Source organism: Hyperolius riggenbachi, chromosome 3 (assembly GCF_040937935.1).
Source record: "Hyperolius riggenbachi isolate aHypRig1 chromosome 3, aHypRig1.pri, whole genome shotgun sequence".
In the NCBI taxonomy this organism is placed as follows: domain Eukaryota; kingdom Metazoa; phylum Chordata; class Amphibia; order Anura; family Hyperoliidae; genus Hyperolius; species Hyperolius riggenbachi.
This window is the reverse complement of record NC_090648.1, coordinates 340,105,319-340,127,614: the sequence shown is the minus strand read 5'-3', so window position 1 is coordinate 340,127,614 and position 22,296 is coordinate 340,105,319. Positions and strand designations below refer to the sequence as shown.

Genomic DNA, 22,296 nt, shown 5'->3' with positions numbered 1-22,296 from the left:
GATAAGTAGTGATAAAGTTATTGGTGAATAAAAGGGAGCATGGCTAAAATGGGAAAATTCCTCCCGCCCATAAGGTGAAAACAAAGTGGTTAAGAGATAGACTTCGTATAATTTTGCCGACACCAACTCTAAGTTTGGGTATCCAATAATTGATTCTGACTCCACAACTCCAACTCCAAAGCCCTAAATTTTAAAGCTAATGTGATGCCCTTGGTGCTGCGCTGGCTCCCCCGTTCGCATCCGCCGCCGCGGGGACATTCGGAAGTCTTCGGGAGCCGAGTCCTCCCGAAGACAGACCGCGCACACGTGAGTGCGTCATAGAGGGCGCTCACGTGTGCGCAGTGTACAGTGGCCCAAGTGCTCCTGAAGCATTTCTGAAGCCTCCTTTCGGCGGGGGAACAGCTGTATTTGACCGAAACGGTCGAATACCGCTACGGGGGAGCCAGCACAACGACGAGGACCGGGAGAGGAGAGGGAATGCTCTATGGGACTCAGAGCGTCCCTCTCCTTAGGTGAGTATCTGACTTTTTAATTTAAATATGGGTTCCTATTAGCTTTAAGCTCTATTTTCAGATAAAACAAACATTTACAGTACTTGTCTGTAGGTATGTTTATTTGTATATAGTAATAACATAAGTTCATAATGTATAAAAATTGATTTATAATACATCATTTTGCAAAGATATGCATTACTCACCAAGATAAATAATATGACTGCTATTCTAGTATCCACCCATTTACAATCGCTGAGTGTATAACTATATATGTGTTTCCTTTACACAGGGGGAAATCTTTCTTGATAAAAGACAATGCAGGATAACCCAGCGGCAGCTTGCGTTTGACGGAGGACTAGCCTATGGCATTGATTGCCTCCTCACGCCTCTGACCCTGGGAGGCCGCTGTGACAGCCTAGTGACGTTTGATATGACTGTAAGTTTACCTTTACTCTTCTACTGACCTGCATGACAACACTTTGGACCTGATTTAATAAGGCATCTCCAATGAGGTCTATTGAAAATGATCCAGCAAAACTGGACTGGATTCATTAAAGGCTGTATGCTATAAAGTGATTAGGACTTGTCAAATTTACAAGCTGGGTGTAGCAATAGCCATAGATGCCATAGCAGCTGCTATGGAGCCCTGGAGAGAAGGGGCCCAGGTGGTTCTTAAGGTATTCACCATTAATTTTTTTGTGTTTCTCCACCCTCTGACTTTGTCTCAGTGCCCATGAACTATGTGCAGTATTGACTGCATGAGAATGTAAATTGCCCAGTTAACTCATATCCAAAGGGCAGAGGCAGGTGGCATTGCTTAGGAGTGCCTTCACCTGAAGGCCCCATGAAAGTTTTGCTATGGGGCCCTAGGATCTCTAGCTACATCACTGTTTACAAGTCCTATTAGATCACAGTAAGTGCTGCTGAGATGGGTGTGTAATCGCACCACAGTTTACTTACTTAATCCTTCAGCAGCCCTCACTGTGTTCCAATATGGCCCAGGTAAAGGTCGCTGTTTCTTGTGATGTGACAGTAGACAGTTTAAAAAAAAATGTCAGGCTTGCTGGATCGTTTGTTTTAATACTGCATATGCTTGTTGATCTCTTTAGGGTATTTATCTTGTTGGTTGCTTTGGCACTTGTCTGTGTATCCACTTGTCTGTCTTATAAGTCCAATAACAGCAAAGTAGATTTTTAGTTTGCATAACATAAGTATATTATTGTGTGTTCTGAACAGGGTGAGTGTGGCCTGTGCTTCAGTGTTCCAAAATGCCCATCGGGAAGCAAACCTAAGGTAAGGCAGCCATGTTATGTCACGTGTCTCCTGTATTTGTAATACCACTTAGTCGCTGACGGTAGATAAAATGAATGTTAATGCTACAAGCATGTCACACTACGTCCGCTGACGGTCCATTTTTTCTGCAACTGGGAAACTGACCTATCAGCATAGCCTATCTGCTCAGACTTGTAGACATGTCTGTTGTTTGTTATTTGTGTAAAGATGTCCATTGACGGTATGTTTAAAGAATCTAATCATTGTATTTAAGCCAGTTGTGATTGTGTATGCCATGCCAATTGACTATTTCAGTAAGGAAAGAATACCAGCTTGTTTGTTTTCATAAAAGGAACCAGAATGCAAAGCCACATCCTGCGCAACTTTTCTTTTTTGCAAACGTGGTAAGTCATGCCACTCTTTTGCAAATGTAGTGGGTTTGCAAGATAGCTGGTTCTGATGAATATTTGCATGATAGATTGGCTGTTTAATGTAGACAGAAATGATCCACTGAAAATGCTAGATAGCTGTGTGTATTCAATATTCGCCAGGTATAGAAGGATATGATTATTATTCACCGGTCTCCATCTGATACATGTTGGTCATTTGTCTTGCAGGGTACAAAGACAAAGTGTCAGTTTGAGGTGAGCTCTAGGAGAACTATACAGGGCTGTCGCCAGGAGTGCGCCATGGTGCTGTGGATGACCAAGTGCTGCAGAGGATACTATGGGAGAGATTGTCAAGGTCTGTATTAGAGTCACTACATAACACTGATCCCACTTTGTACTTTTATGATATTTTACATACGGTAAGTATCAAAACAAAGGAAAGCAATTGTTCATTGCATTTGATAGTTGAATAAACATGAAGGCTGATATATGTTACATAATACCAAATTACTTGATTCATATAAGCCCAGCAGACCAAACTGACAAAGAAAACCATTTATGTTTATACACGGCACCATGACATTATTCTTTGAGTGCCATTTATTTGTGGAGTCTTACATAATGAGAGACTGGGAAGGCTGCATGAAATAAAAAATGTCTCATCTTAAAAGTCACCAATGGTTATCAGTAATAACATACGATAACTGTAGTCATAGCACATGCTATAGATTTCAGTTTGTCTAAGGGGCTGAATACCGGTCAGCTGTATAATAAAAAATGGTGTTTGTAGAGGAAAGTTTAGCTGTGCTTATCTGTAGTCGATGGTTAGCCAATACAACATGGGCCTTATTCCTTTATCATAAATGTTTAAAGCAGACAGGATAGTCCTCAGGTTTCTTTTGCCAGTATGGTGCAGGGTCTGGGACATAATTGCAAATCTTTAGTAAAGCCCCCATTCCATTGGTGACCCTCACAGACTGGAGTCCAATCTTGCAAAGATTATATAACAAGTGTGGTCATCATGATCTTACACCTAGAAATAAGTATAGGTGTAGCCATAGAAACCCCTGATCTGGAGGATGGACCGCTGTATCGAAGGGAGGGAAGGTTTGTAGTTGGGGCCTCTCCCTAGCTCTGGGCCCTGTAAAGTTATGCACCTCTGCAGAGCTCATATATAACCCATACAAAGTTCACAGTAGAGTTTAAAGCCTTTTTTGTTTTGGAGATGGAACGGGGGGAGGATAGAGCAAGAATTTAATCTGTTTCCTGTTGCTCTTATCGGTGTCACAAGGAACAGGAAGAGGGGAGACAGTCCTCGTGCATGTGTACAAGGCTCTGGGCTTAATAGTTTGGGTATCCCTCCTTGCCAGAATTCTGTCACCTCTTTTGACCCAGGAGGCCAGCTTTGTGGAACAGTGCTACTGTTTACCTAGTGAAATTAGCAATTTTTTTTGTTTTTTTATCTTTTGCATGATAACCTTATTATGTGACTTTTTTAACCAGTATTGCAGTATCTTTCTCATTGAAATGGTAATCACAGAAATTGCACAGGAAAGCTTCCTGTTCTAGTTTGACAGCAGTAAAGAGATACAGCTTATTCGCATAGCTCTCTCCTATTAATTAAGTTATGGTATGGCTGAGCAAGCTCAATTTGTGATTTATCAGCTTTCTCCATCACTGACTCCTAGAAGAAATGCAGTGTCTGTCGTGATATTTAATAGATTGTCATATGCTCTTTAGTGACTGAATGGCTGAAACGCTGAAGGTTATTTATCTCCTGTGTCTCTTGTTAAGCGGTCTGGTAACTGAACTTGCTCTGCATTGTTTGTCAGCTTGTCCCGGGACCCCGGAGAATCCATGTAATAAACATGGCACATGTGATGATGGATACACTGGCACTGGGGAATGTAAATGCAGCTCTGAATTCAATGGGACGGCATGTGAGCTGTGCATGCCAGGGAGATACGGATCAGGCTGCAAACGTATGTCAACATTTTCTTTCTATTTGCCTATTTCCCTATGACTGTAACTTATCATTTTGTTATAAAAAAAATTCCACATTTGTTTAATTTCTGTGTAAAGCAAACGACTAAATGAATATCCATGTGACATAATGAGATAGACATGTGTATGTACAGTGACAAGCACACGGATAAATATGCAGTATTCCTTTTCTTCTTTCACTGTCTGAAAAAGTTTATACTCAGCTATGCAACAAAAATTGTTCTCCAGTTGGGACCTGGTTGGACTACAGTATACTGTCCCTCGCTGATAAAGAACTACAGCCATAAAATACTTTCCAGGCAGACAGCTGGGCTTCTGAGAGCTGGTTATAGATAAAGAGGGTCAATAGTTCATATAGTTTAGCACTCTGAAACACGGGACAGACTGTCATTGAGCTGACAAAGAACCAATAAAACTACTGTTTTAAAGTTTTTATACACAACATAAAACTGAGAGATATCTAAAAGTCGTTTTTAGGAGTAGAAGAAAAGCTACAATTGTTTATCGCATTTGTTTATTTTCACTTAAGGTGCACTTATGTAAGTTCTGGGTAAACATTTTCTGCTAAGCTAACCGTTTCCTATAATTTTTCAGGTTACCTAAACCATACACAAGCTTGTGAAACCTATTCTTTTCTTATCCTGTGGTACACACCTTGATTTCTGTAGGATACTACTTTTCATACTTTCCACTCACTGTAGTGTTTCATTTTCCTCATACTGCAGTTGAAGTACAGCCATGTCTCTTAAAGGAATCATCAGGCAAAAAAAAAAAAAAAAAAAAGCTTTACTCACCTGGGGCTTTCTCCAGCCCCTTGTAGCCCACTGTCCCACGCCAACCGCTCCGCTCTCCGCCACCGTCCCAGGTCTCCGCACACGGTGCAGAGGCCGCACTCCGAGGTCGTCCTTACTGCGCCTGTGCCAAAGGCCGCTGTCAATCAAGTCCACGTTATACGTGGCTTACTGCACAGGGGCAGAACTACTGCACCTGCGCAGTAAGAGCCGCGTACAACATGGGCTTGATTGACAGCAGCAGTTGGCGCAGGCATAGTAAGGATTAAGCCTGGTACACCAATTTACATCCTCCATATAGTATGAGGGTTTACCTACACAATCTGCTTACAGTATTCAATATTTGTTGACCTCCTACTAGATGGAATTGGTAAAATTGGTCAGTGATTGGCTAATCATAATTGAAAGTGTGTAGCAAGCTTTGCACTTTCATTTTTGCATGTTTAATGACAGAAATATTTCACCCATCTTAGGCCTGGTACACACCTTCATTTTTGATTAGAAAATTTTACTAGTTCCATGTCCATCAGGGTCAATAGACTTTGAATACTATGAACAAATTGTGTGGGTATACTGATAAACACACCAAGGGGCGCTGCTAATACGATGAGTATCTTAAAAGGTAGGGGGTTCTAGTGACACACCTCACATTAACCCAATCACAATAGATATATAGCTTCCACCCGCTGCTTCCTTATCTGGTGGGGTATCCCCTTAATTCCCACCTAAAACTGATCGATTGTAAATAATGAAATAGGAGCGCTGGGTATATAGTAAGTGTGTCATTTATTCGTAAAAGAAGAGAACCATATAAAAATATTGCACATCTATACGTCACTTATAACTGCAGTCTCCATACACACCAAAGTATACTGGTTCCTCAGAATCACTATTTTATCTAGAAATCTGTGTGCACACATAGGATACAAAAATAGTACTGAGAGTTTGTAATGATAATTATAAAATTGCTAATAATAAGTGCTTCATGGTTTTCCACAAGTTGCCAACATTATTCTCAATGTTACTATTATGAGACCACGGGATCCAACAGTCACAATAGACAACCCGTTTGTTGGTATTGCTGTGTATGAAAAAAGGGAGAAGCTCACCCTCCTATGGACCGTCGTAGGCGAATCCTGTAAGTCCGCGTTCAGATTTTTGTATTATAATTCCGCTGTTGGCTCCAGCATACGCTCACACCGTGCGCTCGCAACCAGCTGCACAACGCCGGTCTCCAGGGGTAGTCGTTAGCGTAGTCCGAGAGTAGACTTCCGGTTGGATGGTGGATTAGCGTGACGTCACTTCCGTCCGCGTTCCAGCCAGCAATTCAGTCCACTTCCTTGCGTTATGTGTGGGTATACTCTTATATTACGTGGAGGTGGTAAAATTGGTCAGTGATTGGTCAATCAAAATTGAAGGTGTGTACCAGGCATAACTGTTTTGTCTCCATCCAGTAAATTAATCTCTCTGGCCTGTGGATGATTTTTCATATGGTGTTAGAAAGTCTCACAACTGATGGTTTTACAAGCTGAAGATAATAGAGGTGCCTCAGTGCCTGGAGGGATGGTTCTAGGTAAAATGGGGCTCTCTACAAAAATGTATGTGGTACCCCTAATATTTTATACTGTACTGTGAGTGAAGGGCCATCTCATGCATATGTGCAAGCCAGTGGCGTAACTTCAATATGCTGGGCCCCCCAACAGAATCCTAAGACATCACATACAATGGTTTTGAACTGCAGGGTATTCTGCTGTGTGTTCTCTGGCATTCAGTCATGTGTGTCTGATTTGAACCCAGATTCAATGGTGGTTGTTCAACAAACGAACCACAAGGTTGTCTGAACATGTATGTGAATGAGCTCAGAATGTATCTACTACTGTTCTATGTGCCCCTGCATGCCAATGAAGAGTGATGTGCTTAACTACTTAAGGACCACCTCACGCCAAAGGGCGTGAACGCAGCGGCAGCCCCAGGACCGCCTAACGCCAATTGGCGTCAAGTCCTGGGGCTGCAGTTTCCCAGGGAATAGTTCCCTGCCCATTCACGGAACGGAGCTCCGTGATTAGCCTGTTAGCCGCCGATCGCGCCTAGCAGGTTGCTTGTAAACGTAAGGGGAAAGAAATCCCCTTTGTTTACAAGCGTATAGCGAAGCGGTCTCCAGCAGCGCTGTACGAGATTGACGATCCCCGGCCTCTGATTGGCCGGGGAGCGCCGTCCTCTCATAGGCTGATGCCTATGAGAGGCGGAACAGGACAGATTGCCATCTTGTTCCAAATCAAGCACCGGAGGGGAGGAGGGAAGGGGAGGGAGGGAGCCTCATAGAGGCCGAAGAAAAAAAACCAAAACAAAGTGCTGCAGCGATCGGACACCTCTTGCGGCATGTCCCCTTAGGGACAAAAAAAAGGAGGTGAGTCCGATCGCTGGGCTCCTTAGCTGGGCTGTGCAGGTAGCTGAAAAGCCTGCACAGCCCAGCACAACATAAAATGGCCTGGTCTTTAGGGGGAGTTAGCGCTGTGGTCATCAAGTGGTTAATAGTTAAACAGGAGGAGTCCTTCATGTCGTCTTCAAATTCATTTTATTTATGAAAGCAAATAGTGTTCGTGCAATGTAAGTTGTCAGTGAAGGAATTGTGATGTGTCTTGCAGTGTGTGATTGTACGGAGAACGGGCTGTGCGATGAGGGCATCACTGGTACTGGCGCGTGTGCCTGTAACAAAGGATGGATTGGAAACCGCTGTGAAACCAAAATAGGTTAGTTTTGAATATTCCTTCTATTAATATGTAGTTCTAATACAATAGGCTCTGTTGAACAGGTGATGACTGTAGATATTAAGCTTATATCTCTCCCTTGTATTCCTGATAGATCTGCCTCCTGTGTGCACCCCTCCGTGTTCCAGCAATGCAGTGTGCCAGAAAGACAATGTCTGTGAATGCAATCCCTTTTATGAAGGTGATGGGAGAACATGTACAGGTAACACATTACCATTTCTTTATTTATTACACTAGTTGACCTTAGCCCGTTTAAAAACAGGCTCTGGGTCTCTTTACGCCGCCACTGCCTCCAATCAGTGCACATGCGAGTGCACACCTGCCTGCCCGGCTCCCTGGCCCCATCCTTCTGTCCCAACGGCTGTCTGTGCTGCACATGCGCAGTAGCGCAAACGCACAGAGACACAGACAGGATGACGCAGGGACACTTAAGGTGCCCATACATGGTACAATTTTTTTCATCCAATCTTCCCATTTCTATGTAGTATGAGGGTAAATTAAGTGAATATACTGAAAGATAATTTAGGCAGTTCCCTTATATTACATAGCAATGGTAAGATTGGATGAAAAAAAATGTACCATGTATGGGCATCATTAGGGATTATTATATAGGAAATAACAATCCATTTTTGCTGTATTATGCTTGGCTCTTGAGGTTGGAAAATGATTCAAAAGGGCAGGCCGGAACTTGTAGCTAAAAAGACACAGGAGAGATTCCATAAGGTCCAGTAGTGGCTGAAATTAAAGACTTGCTGAAGAAATGCTGCCTCCCTCTTTACTGCTCAGGGTACTCTTAGGTTTATACTTTACTAACTACTCACTGATTAGGGCAACACCAACTTTAAGAGTTTCCTTTGAACAACAATTAGACATGTCCCCCCAAACATCAATTAGCCACCATGCCCCTCAAATAACAATTAGGCAGCATTATCCCAAATATAATTGGGTAGCCATTACCCGGAATGAACATAATTCGGCAACATGCATACCCAAACATAGTTAGGTAGCATTTCCCTCCAAACAACATAATTAGGTATATACCCCCAATCATAATTAGGCACCTACATGTTCTGCCCCACCACAAACACATAATTTCCGCAATTTGAATGGCCTAAATGGGCTTGGAACTGCAGTACAGCTTGCTTCCTCTCCCATCTGGCTGCACATTTGTATGTCTCATAGTCACAACTGGCAAAGTAGGGAGAGCAATAGATGCCAGGCAACCTTTCCCAAACTCTCATCATTACAGTACAAAACAAGTCTTTATAAAGAAATGGCACTTTGTAGTTCACAGGGAGTGAACCTAATCAATCCCCAAGACGCATTGTCCTCCAAGGGGGTTCAGTTGTATCAGGAATGTAGCATCAAACAGGGTGTTCAGAATCCTCAAAAATACATTTTGTGCTACTTTACAGCTAATACAACCTCTCATTACCAATCAGGGCCGGGCCGAGGCATAGGCTGGAGAGGCTCCTGCCTCAGGGCGCAGTGTAGGAGGGGGGCGCACAATTCATTCAGCTGTCATTCCTAATTGTGTATGAAGCAGAAAGAAATAAGAAAAGGGCATACATAGCAGTGACTGCAAGCCAGATAACTAGATATTAACGTGTTGGGGAGGTTGTGGGCCCTGTGGCCCTCTTAGTCTAATAGCAATCAGTGTGTGACGGCTGGGGTGGGAGGGATGGAGGGGCATACTTTGGTGTCTCAGCCTTGGGTGCTGGAGGACCTTGTCCCTGCTCTGTTACCAATGAATGTAATAAGGTGCTCATTACCAATGAATGTAATAACCGTTGTTGATTAGCGATGAGAACATAGCCCTTCCCTGGAGGCAGAAGTTAAGATTAGCAGTTTTCCATTAACTAGCAGCTGTATTCATTATTGAGTGATTTGCTAGACCCACCTTCCGCCCCAGAGGTAAGCTAATAAGTATGCTAGGAGAATTTTTCACCCTTTGCTGCTGTTGATATTGAACAATGTGTTCAGCCTTCATGTTCCCTAATGTTTAGCTTCCTTCTCATATAATTGCCCTTCCTCCTTTTATCAGATACTTCCTTGTATGACCATCAAACTGAATTTCAACTTCATCTATTTCAGAGTTTTTCATCCTCTCTCATCCTCTCTCAGTAATATTTAACTGATGTTCCACATAAATCAAAGATTTAAGCTGGCCGTACATCGGTTAATATTTCTGGTTGATGTTATCTCCTTTTGTTTTGCAATTAGCAAGTGACTCTATCATCTCATTAGATAAACTTCTAATGAGTATGAGAAAGTTTACCAATCAAAAGTAAAATCAGATGCGGTGGCAAATTTTCTTCAAGATAGTGAAGGAGGCAGTGACAAGTGTTTGACGGCGGCTTATCTGTGCACTGCACTGAGCAGTATAGTGCTAGCAGGGGCAGAGGTTCCATAGGGCATTTCAGCATGGAGATGTCAGCAGAAATCTGATTGAGATGGAGTGAGACATCAGTCACTAATCACTAGCATCTGCCTCGTCAACCTTTAGGAAATGTATGTGTATAGTTACCATTAATATCCTAAAGAATCTATTTCTGAAAAGATGTCCAAAGAACCACTAAGTGGAGTCTGAGATTTTAGATGAGAAGCACAGGACCCATTTACAGAGCTCCTCTATTACTCTCAGCCACTTTTCTATATCTAGAATATTTAATAAACCCTGGAAAATCTATTATTCCTCAACACCTGCCAGGTTATAGAAACCCAAGTCTCCCTGTAGTATTTGTAAATGCAGCTGAAACCATTTCATCCTCTTCCTTACTATCCTATCAATAAACTCGTCACCTGTGTTAAAACTGGAAAGCAGTGCTGGATTTCTGGAAAAGCCACAAAGGCCCAGGTCTTGGGTGGTTGCTGGCCAAATGGGTGATTTGGCATGGAAAGGGGCAAGGTTGCTGAAAATGGGAAGCAACACATAGAAGGGGGGAAGGTGCTGCCCAGTGGAGCTGGACATGGTTGTTGCACTTGGAAGAGAGGGCTGCACGTAGAATAGGAGAGAAGCTGTCCCAATTGTAAAAGAACCACAAGAAAGTTGGCCTTGGGTTGGAAAAAGAGCAAATCAAGTCTTACCAGACAAGTCCACAATTTAAATATTGAATGGTTTGTTTAATAAATCCCCTACGAAATGCAAGAACTTAGCAATCTCAACAAATACAGGATTTTCCTTCATTTTATAAAATCCCTCCTTGGCATTGTAATGAAATGAGGCATGCTTCTGTTCCTTCTAGTGGTGAATCGCTGTCAGGCAAATAATGGTGGCTGTGACAAGAATGCCAAGTGCTCACAAAGTGGTGTACAAGTGACCTGCAGCTGCTTGAAGGGATACAGTGGAGATGGAACTGTCTGTACACCTATTAACCTCTGTGCTGATGGACTGAATGGGGGATGCCATGAACATGCCATCTGCACCGTGACTGGACCGGTACGTCTGCTCATTCTACACTATGATGATTATTGTTATGTTTATTTTCTACTTGTAGTCAAAGGAAATCATGAAACTTCATCTTCCAGCCAAAACATTTACTTACTGATTAAAGCAGTTTCTGCCTATGTCCCCATGGGAAATATTGTCTGAGTTGGGTGTAAAGTGAAATCCTCTTATCTGGGAAACAGACAGGACTACAAATATGACTACATTTCTAAATCATCCACTGGCAATGTTGTTCACTTCGGTTGCCACCTCATTGACCAGACCTTGCTGGAAGATTTGTTGGGCCTCGATTCATCATTGTGTTTAAGATAACTTTTTCCAGTTTGTTAAATTACCGAATTCGAAGTTTATCGATTCTAGTTGTATTCATCAAGGTTTTTCCACATTCGGTGTGAATTCGATAACAATTCGGTAACGTGTCGATATTTCCATTTTATAGCAGTAATTTAACACAAGGCCATAAGATTCCCATGGAATTGTGGGTAAAAGGCAGTCCTTTGAACACTACGTAGGAATATTCTGAATAGGGCTTAACACCTGGACCCGGATACTGGAAGTGGCTTGGGACAATCCCACAATTTCGCCAGCTGCGGCTTGATAGGAGCCTTTTTTAAAAAAAATATAGTGCAGCTAGCAATTTAGTTAACCCTGGCACTGCCTGTTTTCTCTAACAAGATGATTCAAGAGAAATGCAGATATCCTGGTATAGCAAATAAATCTATTCTCTTGCAAATTGATACGATTGTAGACCTTATTCTTGCCCTTCTGCACCTTTGAATCACTCTCAGCTGATACATAACCACTTCAAATGGCTCCATCTTCTCTGTCAGCAATGATCTGACAGGAATAACGACAGAGCAGTGAAGGAGATAACTAATCCTAAAGGTAACGCTAAACCACGCCCACTTTCTTTTTCATGAATTGCACTTTCTTCCGTTTTAACGCATCACTAATGAATGATTACCGAATTATTACCGCTCGCTAACAGCTGTAGATAAATTTGATGAATCCTGAAATCAACTTAACGAATTCGGTATTTTACCGAACTGTCGTTAACCAATTCGATAAGTTTTGATGAATCGAGGCCTTGGTGTGTTATTCTTAGGTGGTGCTAAATGGAGTATCCTTCCTTATTCTTATTGTAGTGTTCCCCTTGTACTTGTATGCAATTCTGCATTGCATAGCCTTCACTACACTGTCTTTGCTTTCTAATAGGAGAAACGTAAATGTGACTGCAAGGACCAGTACATTGGTGATGGTGAGGACTGTGAGCTAAGGAAGTCGCCCATTGACAGGTGTAAGCAGGATAATGGGCAGTGCCATGCTGACGCACTATGTGCTGACTTGCACTTTCTAGGTAAGGAATACTGAGATATTGTCACTATCAGACATACATCTGTAATATAATGTTAATATGAAATACACAACAGCAGTTAAAAAAAAAAAGTCATTTTACTAGACCACTACACTCAAACCAGTGGGCAAGCGGCTATCAAAGTGCGTTAATACATAAGTATTTATAGCACTTACACTGTACGTGTTCATAGACTTGCCAGTGCTCTTCCTGAAAACAAAATGACAATATGAGTGCAGCCAGTACTGTATTGTTCAAAGCAAATGGACAGCAGATGGGCTTGGTGACTCTGCCAGCTGCCCTCACTGCTTCTGTTTGCAGGTTATGAGCATGCCTAGCAGATTGACATTTTCTTCTTTGCCGGGTTATGATTGGGTGATAGCGCACTTTGCATGTGTGGTGAATGAAGCCTTCAGGTAAATCTCTCTCCTGATTCTCCTTTGCAATATAAGCTCTCCTCAGATACCATGGCATTGGTCCTATGGCTTTACATGTATTGGTGGATATGTGTAACTAATATCTATGCTGTTCATTGCAATTGGAGACCACCTGGTGGGAGTGACCTGGAGTTCCTCATTAGTTTTAAATTGTTATTTTCCATTTGTCCCACTCTGTTGGCCTCTCCCATTTTTTTACTGTTTTACCTGCCAAGATATCTATACATTTCCTTCTCCAGTGTTGTTATTGCTTACAGCTCTGCCACCCTGCATGGTGAGGAAGGTGGCACCGCTATTTACTGGTTTTGCAGTTTTTGTCACCACTTTGCACTACCTTGTAAGATGCACATCCACTATAAACCACTTCTTATGCTGTCTGACATGACTGTGGCATATTGCTATGGTGCCTGTGTGGTTATAAATACCTGCTTGTTCATCATCACTGCCATATAATGAAGTCTACTGTTTGCAACTAGCATGGCTGCAACTTACAATACTTCGCAGGGTGATTATCAGGGGTATAACCATTATGTATGGCAGTCTATATATATTTGCTTTGTTAGAAAGAGGCCAGGGAGCCATTGGTGATTGGAGACCATTGCGGTCAGCATTTCCCAGCATGTTAAAGATCTTCTGCATGTCAGCCTTCATCCCACACCTGGTGTTTATTCTTTGTTTGCTCATCGCTTTAATACAAGTCTATTATCCTCAGACATTGCAGGCAGTACTTGGTAGGTGCGCATCAACTCAAACGCCAGGGGTTACTGACAGTATGAAGGCTACAATAGAACTCACCTGGATGTTTGCTGTTGAGATTAAACGTCATTTTCCTGCCATAGGAATGCCTGGTAATGCCTGTTTTAGAACACCGGTGTGGATCCTACCTAGATATTTTTTCTGGCTCCAGTGACGTGCAAATCCTCCTTTAGAAATAGTTGTATGCATTAGTTTAGCTTCCTTTTCATGTCAGGCCAGGCTGGACATTGCAGTTACAAACAATGCAGTTTGTAAATAGACAAAAAGGAAAGTATTTTCTAATGTGATCGTTTTCCACAGATGCAAAGGTCGGAGTGTTCCATTTACGGTCACCCAAAGGACAGTACAAATACAATTACAGCGAAGCCATTCAAGCTTGCCAAGAAGAAGATGCCACAATAGCCACCTATAACCAGCTGGCTTATGCTCAACAGGTGACTGTCAATAACATTTACATTTTTTAATCTCCTTCCTGTTTTCCTTCAAACTTTTAATTAGCGTTATGTTATCTTTTTGCTGTGCATTGCAGGCTAACTACCATTTATGTTCAGCCAGCTGGCTGAGTGACGCTAAGGTGGGATATCCTACTTCATACTCCAACCCCAACTGTGGATCCGGCCATGTGGGCATTGTGAACTATGGCGTCCGTGTGAATTTGTCTGAAACGTGGGATGTGTTTTGTTACAGATATAAAGGTAATTGTTAAATGCCCACACATTCTACAATGACATCAGACTCATTAATGCCTCGTATCCTTATTATTAGTATTTACTGGATTTATATAGTGCCAAGTTATTATACAGTACAGGTTTGCGCGCGTAATAGTAAAGGTTTGCGGACATTAACTCTCCCGTTCACCCGCTAACATATGGGTTAGCATGTGAACGGGAAAGTTAATGCGCACAAACCTTTACTATTACGCACACAAACCTGTAAGTGCGCTAACCTGTGTGCTAAGTTTAACACGGCCGTTATAGTATTTTTCACGGCTTTGTGAATAGAGGCCCATGTGTGTCTGTATGTGTGAAAACATGCATGTTTTATCACAGAAGCTAATGTAATTGATAGGGGAAATGTGTGTAGCGCTTCACTGCTGTCTGTTTTTATCTGCATGTGGAAAACACATTCAAGTGTGCACTAGCCAACTGAATAACATTGGCTCTCAGTTTACCTGTGCAGAATCTTCCTGATGCTTCTAATTCCAACACCGTGAATGTAATTTTCTGATATAAAAGTGTTCAAAAATATTTTTCCTGCTTGATGCTAGACATTTTACATCATTATTACATACTAGTAAAAAACCCCGCCCAGCAATGTGAGCACAGATGTGTCCCGCTCGCTTATCCTCCACCGCAGTATATGCACACAGGGAGATGCTGCTTGCTTGGCAGTTGGAAAAAGCTGTTATTTCCCACAGTGCAATGAGGTTCACAGACAGCAAACTGTCAGGTCTGGAAGCACGGGACACACACACAGGGACAGGACACAGAGACACAAGGGTTTTATTATATAGGATTTGAAAACCTGCCCTGTCAGTGTGTGTGATCAGATAGTTAATTGTCTATTTTTCTATATTTCCACTTTGTAGTGTGCACAGGTGCCTCAGAACTACAATACAGATAAATATTTGCAACCTAGAGCTTGCAATGTCATGACATTGCTGAAGTAACAGAAGCAAAAAAGGCAAGGCAGGGAGCACCAATGCAATGTTAAAAAGTGGTGTGCCACAAACCCTACCCCAGTGTCTCTTGGGGCCAGCAAAGTACAAAGTAAAGATGGGTTGGCACCACCAAGGAGTATTATAGCTCTTTTATTGTAGCATAGGCTGCCGCTACCTATGCTACAATAAAAAAGCTATAATGTTCTTGGTGGTGCCGACCCATCTTTATTTTGTAGTAACAAAAGCACACATACATGTTGTAGAACCTAAAGGCTGTATAAACATGCAATAAGAATACACAGTTTCCTAACACCTAGGTTCTCAACGTGTGGTACGCGTACCCCAGGGGGTACTTCTGATGGTTCCAGGGGGTACTCGGGCTTGATGTACTTGACCAAGAATAACAAATTTAGAGTTTTAGAAAATGACAAATCTTATTTTAAAAACACCAAATTAGTGTTTTAAGTAATTAAAAGCAATAGTAAATGCTTGGAAATTGTTCAAAACCAATTATCATATACTACAATTAAATATATATTGATCAAGGGGTACTTGTGATAATGTTTACTATGCTAGGGGTTACTTGGTGAGTACGGGGTTTTAAAAGGGGTACATACCAATAAAATGTTGAGAAACACTGTCCTAACACACACACACACAACACGCCCCCCCCAATAAACTCAGCTATCCCTAGCTCACATTAGTCGCAGGAATTTACAGATTTTTGCAGTGCACTGGGATGCAATGATCACAAAGGTAGAGGAAATAAACTGCAAATCACTCCATAGGCCTAACTTTGCTCAGCCAATACCGCCTATTTAGCTGATAGCACCAGAAGTAATGGCTGTTGCTACATTCAACAAGATTTGCAGTTGGCTAAAAGATCCATACACCAAATTAGATTTCAATTTTTTTTTCAAGCACATTGAGTTAGTGTTGCTTCTCTAAAATAAATTGCTGGCTGATGCCGAATAATCTGTCTGCATTCATCATTTCACTCATCCAGCTGCTGAAGCAGGGACAGATGACCCCGTATCTTCAGGCAATAGCGTACATCTTAGGTAGTATCATTAGTCTAAAGAGCCGGCAGCCTGCTTCTAGTAGAGGGAAGTTCCAGGTCTATGGCCAATTTATGTGACCGTTAAATTTAAACTATGTTCTATTGCACCCTTGTTTGACAAATAAATCTCTCCTAGTGCTCTGTAACACATTTTTATATATTTTGGCATTTTCAGATGTTCAGTGTACCTGCAATCCCGGCTACGTGGGAGATGGCTACGCCTGTAATGGAAATCTACTTCAAGTCCTCATGGCTTTCCCCGAGTTCTCCAGTTTCCTTACGGTATGCTGAGAATCCTACTGAGAAACTTAGCTGCTTGGGCTGGCTTGTTTTACCTGGTTGTACGGCTTGTGTTTTTCCTGTTTGTACGGCTTGTCTTTTTCCTGTTTGTACGGCTTGTCTTTTTCCTGTTTGTACGGCTTGTCTTTTTCCTGTTTGTACGGCTTGTCTTTTTCCTGTTTGTACTTCTTGCGGTTTTCCTGTTTGTTCTGCTTGCGTCTTCCCTGGTTATATGGCTTGCATTTTCTCTGGTTGCTCTGCATGCGTTTTTCCTGGTTGGTACTGCCTGCGGTTTCCCTGCTTGGTACTACCTGTGGTTTAACTATTTGGGACTGCCTGCGGTTTCCCTGGTTGCCCTGCCTGCAGTTTCCCCGACTGCACGGCCTGCGTTTTCCTGGTTGCATGTTCTGTGGTTTTCCTGGTTGTGCTACCTGCGGTTTCCCTGGTTGTTACTACCTGCGGTTTCCTCTGGTTGCGCTGCCTGCGGTTTCCCCTGGTTGCGCTGCCTGCCTTTTCTCTGGTTGCGCGGCCTGCCTTTTCTCTGGTTGCACTGCCTGCATTTTCCCTGGTTGCACTGCCTGCATTTTCCCTGGTTGCACTACCTGCATTTTCCCTGGTTGCACTACCTGCATTTTCCTTGGTTGCACTACCTGCATTTTCCTTGGTTGCAGGGCTTGCAGTTTCCCTGGTTGCACTGCCTGCGTTTTCCTTGGTTGCAGGACTTGCAGTTTGCCTGGTTGCACTGCCTGCATTTTCCCTGGTTGCAGTTTCCCTGGTTGCAGTGCCTGCGTTTTCCCTGGTTGCACTGCCTGCGGTTTCCCTGGTTGGTATTGGCTGCGGTTTCCCTGGTTGCAGGGCTTGCGGCTTCCTTGGTTGTACTGCTTGCATTTTCCCTGGTTGTACAGCTTGCATTTTCCATGGTTGTACTGCTTGCATTTTCCCTGGTTGTACAGCTTGCATTTTCCATGGTTGTACCGTTTGTGGTAACCTGGTTGTTAGCATGCTGACCTAACATTGAGATCACGCTTATGACAGATCAATCAGTACTGGATTACCAAACTACATTATCATTTTGAGTAAGAAAGTTCTCTCTAACTATGAATAAATACATCTGTGCGTTGTCATGAAAACAGAAGTAGAACTAGCAAAAGAAAAATTATGGCATCATGTTTATAAAGAGATAATATGATCCTTAATTATATAATCATCTTGAAGTGAAATAAGAGGATCATTAATTATTCATCATTAATTCAAGCATTAATTAAAATGAACAACTATGAAGCAAGCCTTCCCATACAGTTTGTCAAAGATGGCAGTCCCTTCTCTATGGCTGGGTTTACAGTGGGCAGCAGGAATGCAGTGCAATGCGTCACACACAATGAAGCATACAGTCAAGGAAAAGCATGCTTCACTGTACTGTACTGATAACATTGGCGTTATGTGGTAAATGCTCTGCGTGCAGTGCAATGGGATACCGCACCGCAATGGCTGAACTGTTGACTTAAGCCACATTCACAGTGAAAACTTATGGTGCATCCTAACAGATATATTGTAGTGCAGAACGTCGCATTGCAATGCAACACTCTGCACTACAATGCGGCCATTAGGATGCACCGCAAGTTTCCACTATGAACGTGTCCTGAATCCAAGGACCGCTTCACACTCTGAAAGCAAATTGCTATTTTGCGTCACCATTTTCCTGCCATTTGATTTCTGTGCAACAGAATGAGAATCACAGCGCAGTTGCCTCCAGGGCGCTGTATGCAGCACGTTTGCGATTTATGCACATCAAAAACGCTGCAGTGAGAATGATCCTATAGGCATAAATTAGCAGCAGCAATTTGCTGATCACCGGCAATCAGCAAAGTGCTGAAAAAGCGCTTAAGTGTGAACCTGCCCTTACAGATTTCTCCGCACTGTAGTCTGGTTTTCTGAGTGGTCTGTCTGCTTTATAACAGTACTCAATGTTTGCGCAATCTGTGTTTTGCTGTAATCGATTAATTGATGCATGTCCACATTATTATCTGTGCTTTCCTGCGCTAATGGTACATTCTGAGCCGTGGACGCGTCTGGTTAATAAGAAAAGTTGATGTTATCATTTTCTAACATAAATCTTTTCTTGCAGGAGGTCAGAAAATATTCCAATACGTCAGTGAAAGGCAAAGAATTTATAAACTACCTCAGTGACTTGTCTATTCAAGCAACCCTTTTTGCTCCAAGCAACGATGGCCTGAATGAAAATGTGGTAATTGAACATCTTATGACAGATTAGTAACCAATCACAAACCTGATCTTGTAAAAGTCGTATATATCTCTACCTTCTTTCTTTTAAGGGGCCCATACACCTAACGATTTTCCCGCCGATATACAGCCGTTTCGATCACAGTGATCGAAACGGCTGTGAAATCGCCGCGCACACCGCTGACAGAACGATGGATTTCCGTCCGAAATCCGTCGATCCATCCATGCGGAAGATTTTTTTCGATCGCCGGCGGGTCGGTAGTGCGTCGATAGCGGCGTTCGGATGCCCGACGACTGACGCAATACTGCGGCAATACATTACCTGTTCCGCCGGCGCGAGTCCCGCTGTCACCGCTGCTCCATCTCCGCGCTGGTCTGGTCTTCGGCATGCTTCACTTCTTCCTGCCCGGCAGAAAGTTTAAACAGTAGAGCGCCCTCTACTGTTTAACCACTTCCCGACCGCCTAACGCACAGAGGCGGCCGGGAAGTGGAGCCCTGAAGGACCGGCTCACCCACAGGGGCGGCGGTCCTTCTAAGGGCATGGGCAGAGCGATCGCGTCATCCGTGACGCGATCCTCCGCCGGCGCCTGTCACCGCTCGCCCGCCGCAACATCCCGCCGGCTATACGGAAGCGGCGGCGGGATGTTAACCCCGCGATCGCCGCATACAAAGTGTATAATACACTTTGTAATGTTTACAAAGTGTATTATACAGGCTGCCTCCTGCCCTGGTGGTCCCAGTGTCCGAGGGACCACCAGGGCAGGCTGCAGCCACCCTAGTCTGCACCCAAGCACACTGATTTCTCCCCCCCCTGCCCCAGATCGCCCACAGCACCCATCAGACCCCCCCCGCCCACCCCCCAGACCCTTGTTTGCACCCAATCACCCCCCTAATCACCCATCAATCACTCCCTGTCACTATCTGTCAACGCTATTTTTTTTTTTATCCCCCCTCCTGCTCCCTGCCCCCTCCTGATCACCCCCCACCCCTCAGATTCTCCCCAGACCACCCCCCCCCCTGTTTACTGTATGCATCTATCCCCCTGATCACCTGTCAATCACCCGTCAATCACCCCCTGTCACTGCCACCCATCAATCAGCCCCTAACCTGCCCCTTGTGGGCAATCTGATCACCCCCCCACACCAATAGATCGCCCACAGATCCGACATCAGATCACCTCCCAAATCTATTGTTTACATCTATTCTCTCCTCTAAACACCCACTAATTACCCATCAATCACCCATCAATCACCCCCTATCACCACCTGTCACTTTTACCTATCAGATCAGACCCTAATCTGCCCCTTGCGGGCACCCAATCACCCGCCCACACGCTCAGATTGCCCTCTGACCCCCCCCTTATCAATTCACCAGTGCATTAATTACATCTGTTCTTCCCTTTAATAACCCACTGATCACCTGTCAATCACCTATCTCCCATCAATCACCCGCTGTCACTGCCACCCATCAATCAGCCCCTAACCTGCCCCTTGCGGGCAATCTGATCACCCACCCACACCATTAGATCGCCCCCAAAAACCCGCCGTCAGATTACCTCCCAAATGTATCGTTTACATCTGTTATCTTCTCTAAACACCCACTAATTACCCATCAATCACCCCCTATCACCACCTGTCACTGTTACCTATCAGATCAGACCCTAATCTGCCCCTTGCGGGCACCCAATCACCCGCCCACACGCTCAGATTGCCCTCAGACCCCCCCCCCCTTATCAATTCGCCAGTGCATTAATTACATCTGTCCTTCCCTGTAATAACCCACTGATCACCTGTCAATCACCTATCACCCATCAATCACCCCCTGTCACTGCCACCCAACAATCAGCCCCTAACCTGCCCCTTGCGGGCAATCTGATCACCCACCCACACCAATAGATCGCCCGCAGATCCGACATCAGATCACCACCCAAGCGCAGCGTTTACATCTATTCTCTCCTCTAAACACCCACTAATTACCCATCAATCACCCCCTATCACCACCTGTCACTGTTACCCATCAGATCAGACCCTAATCTGCCCCTTGCGGGCACCCAATCACCCGCCTACACGCTCAGATTGCCCTCAGACCCCCCCTTATCAATTCGCCAGTGCAATATTTACATCTGTCCTTCCCTGTAATAACCCACTGATCACCTGTCAATCACCTGCCAATCACCTATCACCCATCAATCACCCCCTGTCACTGCCACCCATCAATCACCCGCTGTCACTGCCACCCATCAATCAGCCCCTAACCTGCCCCTTGCGGGCAAACTGATCACCCACCCACACCAATAGATCGCCTGCAGATCCGACATCAGATCACCACCCAAGCGCAGTGTTTCCATCTATTCTCTACCCTAAACACCCACTAATTACCCATCAATCACCCCCTGTCACTGCTACCTATCAGATTAGACCCCTATCTGCCCCTAGGGCACTCAATCACCCGCCTACACCCTCAGAATGCCCTCAGACCCCAGCCCTGATCACCTCGCCAGTGCATTGCTTGCATCTATTCCCCCCTCTAATCACACCTTGAGACACCCATCAATCACCTCCTGTCACCCCCTAGCACACCTACCCATCAGATCAGGCCCCAATTTGCCCCGTGTGGGCTCCTGATCACTCGGCCAAACCCTCAGATCCCCCTCAGACCCCCTTCCGATCACCTCCCCAGTGCATTGATTGCATCTATTTTCCCCTCTAACCACCCCCTGAGACACCCATCAATCACCTCCTGTCACCCCCCTAGCACTCCTATCCATCAGATCAGGCCCAATACAACCTGTCATCTAAAAGGCCACCCTGCTTATGACCGGTTCCACAAAATTCGCCCCCTCATAGACCACCTGTCATCAAAATTTGCAGATGCTTATACTCCTGAACAGTCATTTTGAGACATTTGGTTTCCAGACTACTCACGGTTTTGGGCCTGTAAAATGCCAAAGCGGTATAGGAACCCCACAAGTGACCCCATTTTAGAAAAAAAGACACCCCAAGGTATTCTGTTAGGTGTATGACGAGTTCATAGAAGATTTTATTTTTTGTCAAAAGTTAGCGGAAATTAATTTTTATTGTTTTTTTTTCACAAAGTGTCATTTTTCACTAACTTGTGACAAAAAATAAAATCTTCTATGAACTCGCCATATACCTAACGGAATACCTTGGGGTGTCTTCTTTCTAAAATAGGGTCACTTGTGGGGTTCCTATACTGCCCTGGCATTTTAGGGGCCCTAAACCGCGAGGAGTAGTCTAGAAAACAAATGCTTCAAAATGATCTGTGAATAGGACGTTGGGCCCCTTAGCGCACCTAGGCTGCAAAAAAGTGTCACACATGTGGT

The 22,296-nt window shown here is 43.9% G+C and overlaps 1 protein-coding gene across 2 annotated transcripts in view; it reads left to right on the top strand.

The window, feature by feature from the left end:
• Window positions 1-22,296, top strand: part of STAB2 (stabilin 2) — a 215,994-nt gene that overhangs the window by 174,299 nt on the left and 19,399 nt on the right. For both annotated transcript variants that reach the window (XM_068276928.1, XM_068276927.1), the window contains 12 exons: window positions 784-930; window positions 1,731-1,787; window positions 2,384-2,510; window positions 3,988-4,137; window positions 7,596-7,700; window positions 7,813-7,920; window positions 10,964-11,157; window positions 12,382-12,523; window positions 14,014-14,147; window positions 14,243-14,408; window positions 16,609-16,715; window positions 18,838-18,957. In XM_068276928.1, coding sequence (XP_068133029.1) covers window positions 784-930; window positions 1,731-1,787; window positions 2,384-2,510; window positions 3,988-4,137; window positions 7,596-7,700; window positions 7,813-7,920; window positions 10,964-11,157; window positions 12,382-12,523; window positions 14,014-14,147; window positions 14,243-14,408; window positions 16,609-16,715; window positions 18,838-18,957 — 1,557 coding nt within the window. The remainder of the gene's footprint in view (window positions 1-783; window positions 931-1,730; window positions 1,788-2,383; window positions 2,511-3,987; window positions 4,138-7,595; window positions 7,701-7,812; window positions 7,921-10,963; window positions 11,158-12,381; window positions 12,524-14,013; window positions 14,148-14,242; window positions 14,409-16,608; window positions 16,716-18,837; window positions 18,958-22,296) is intronic.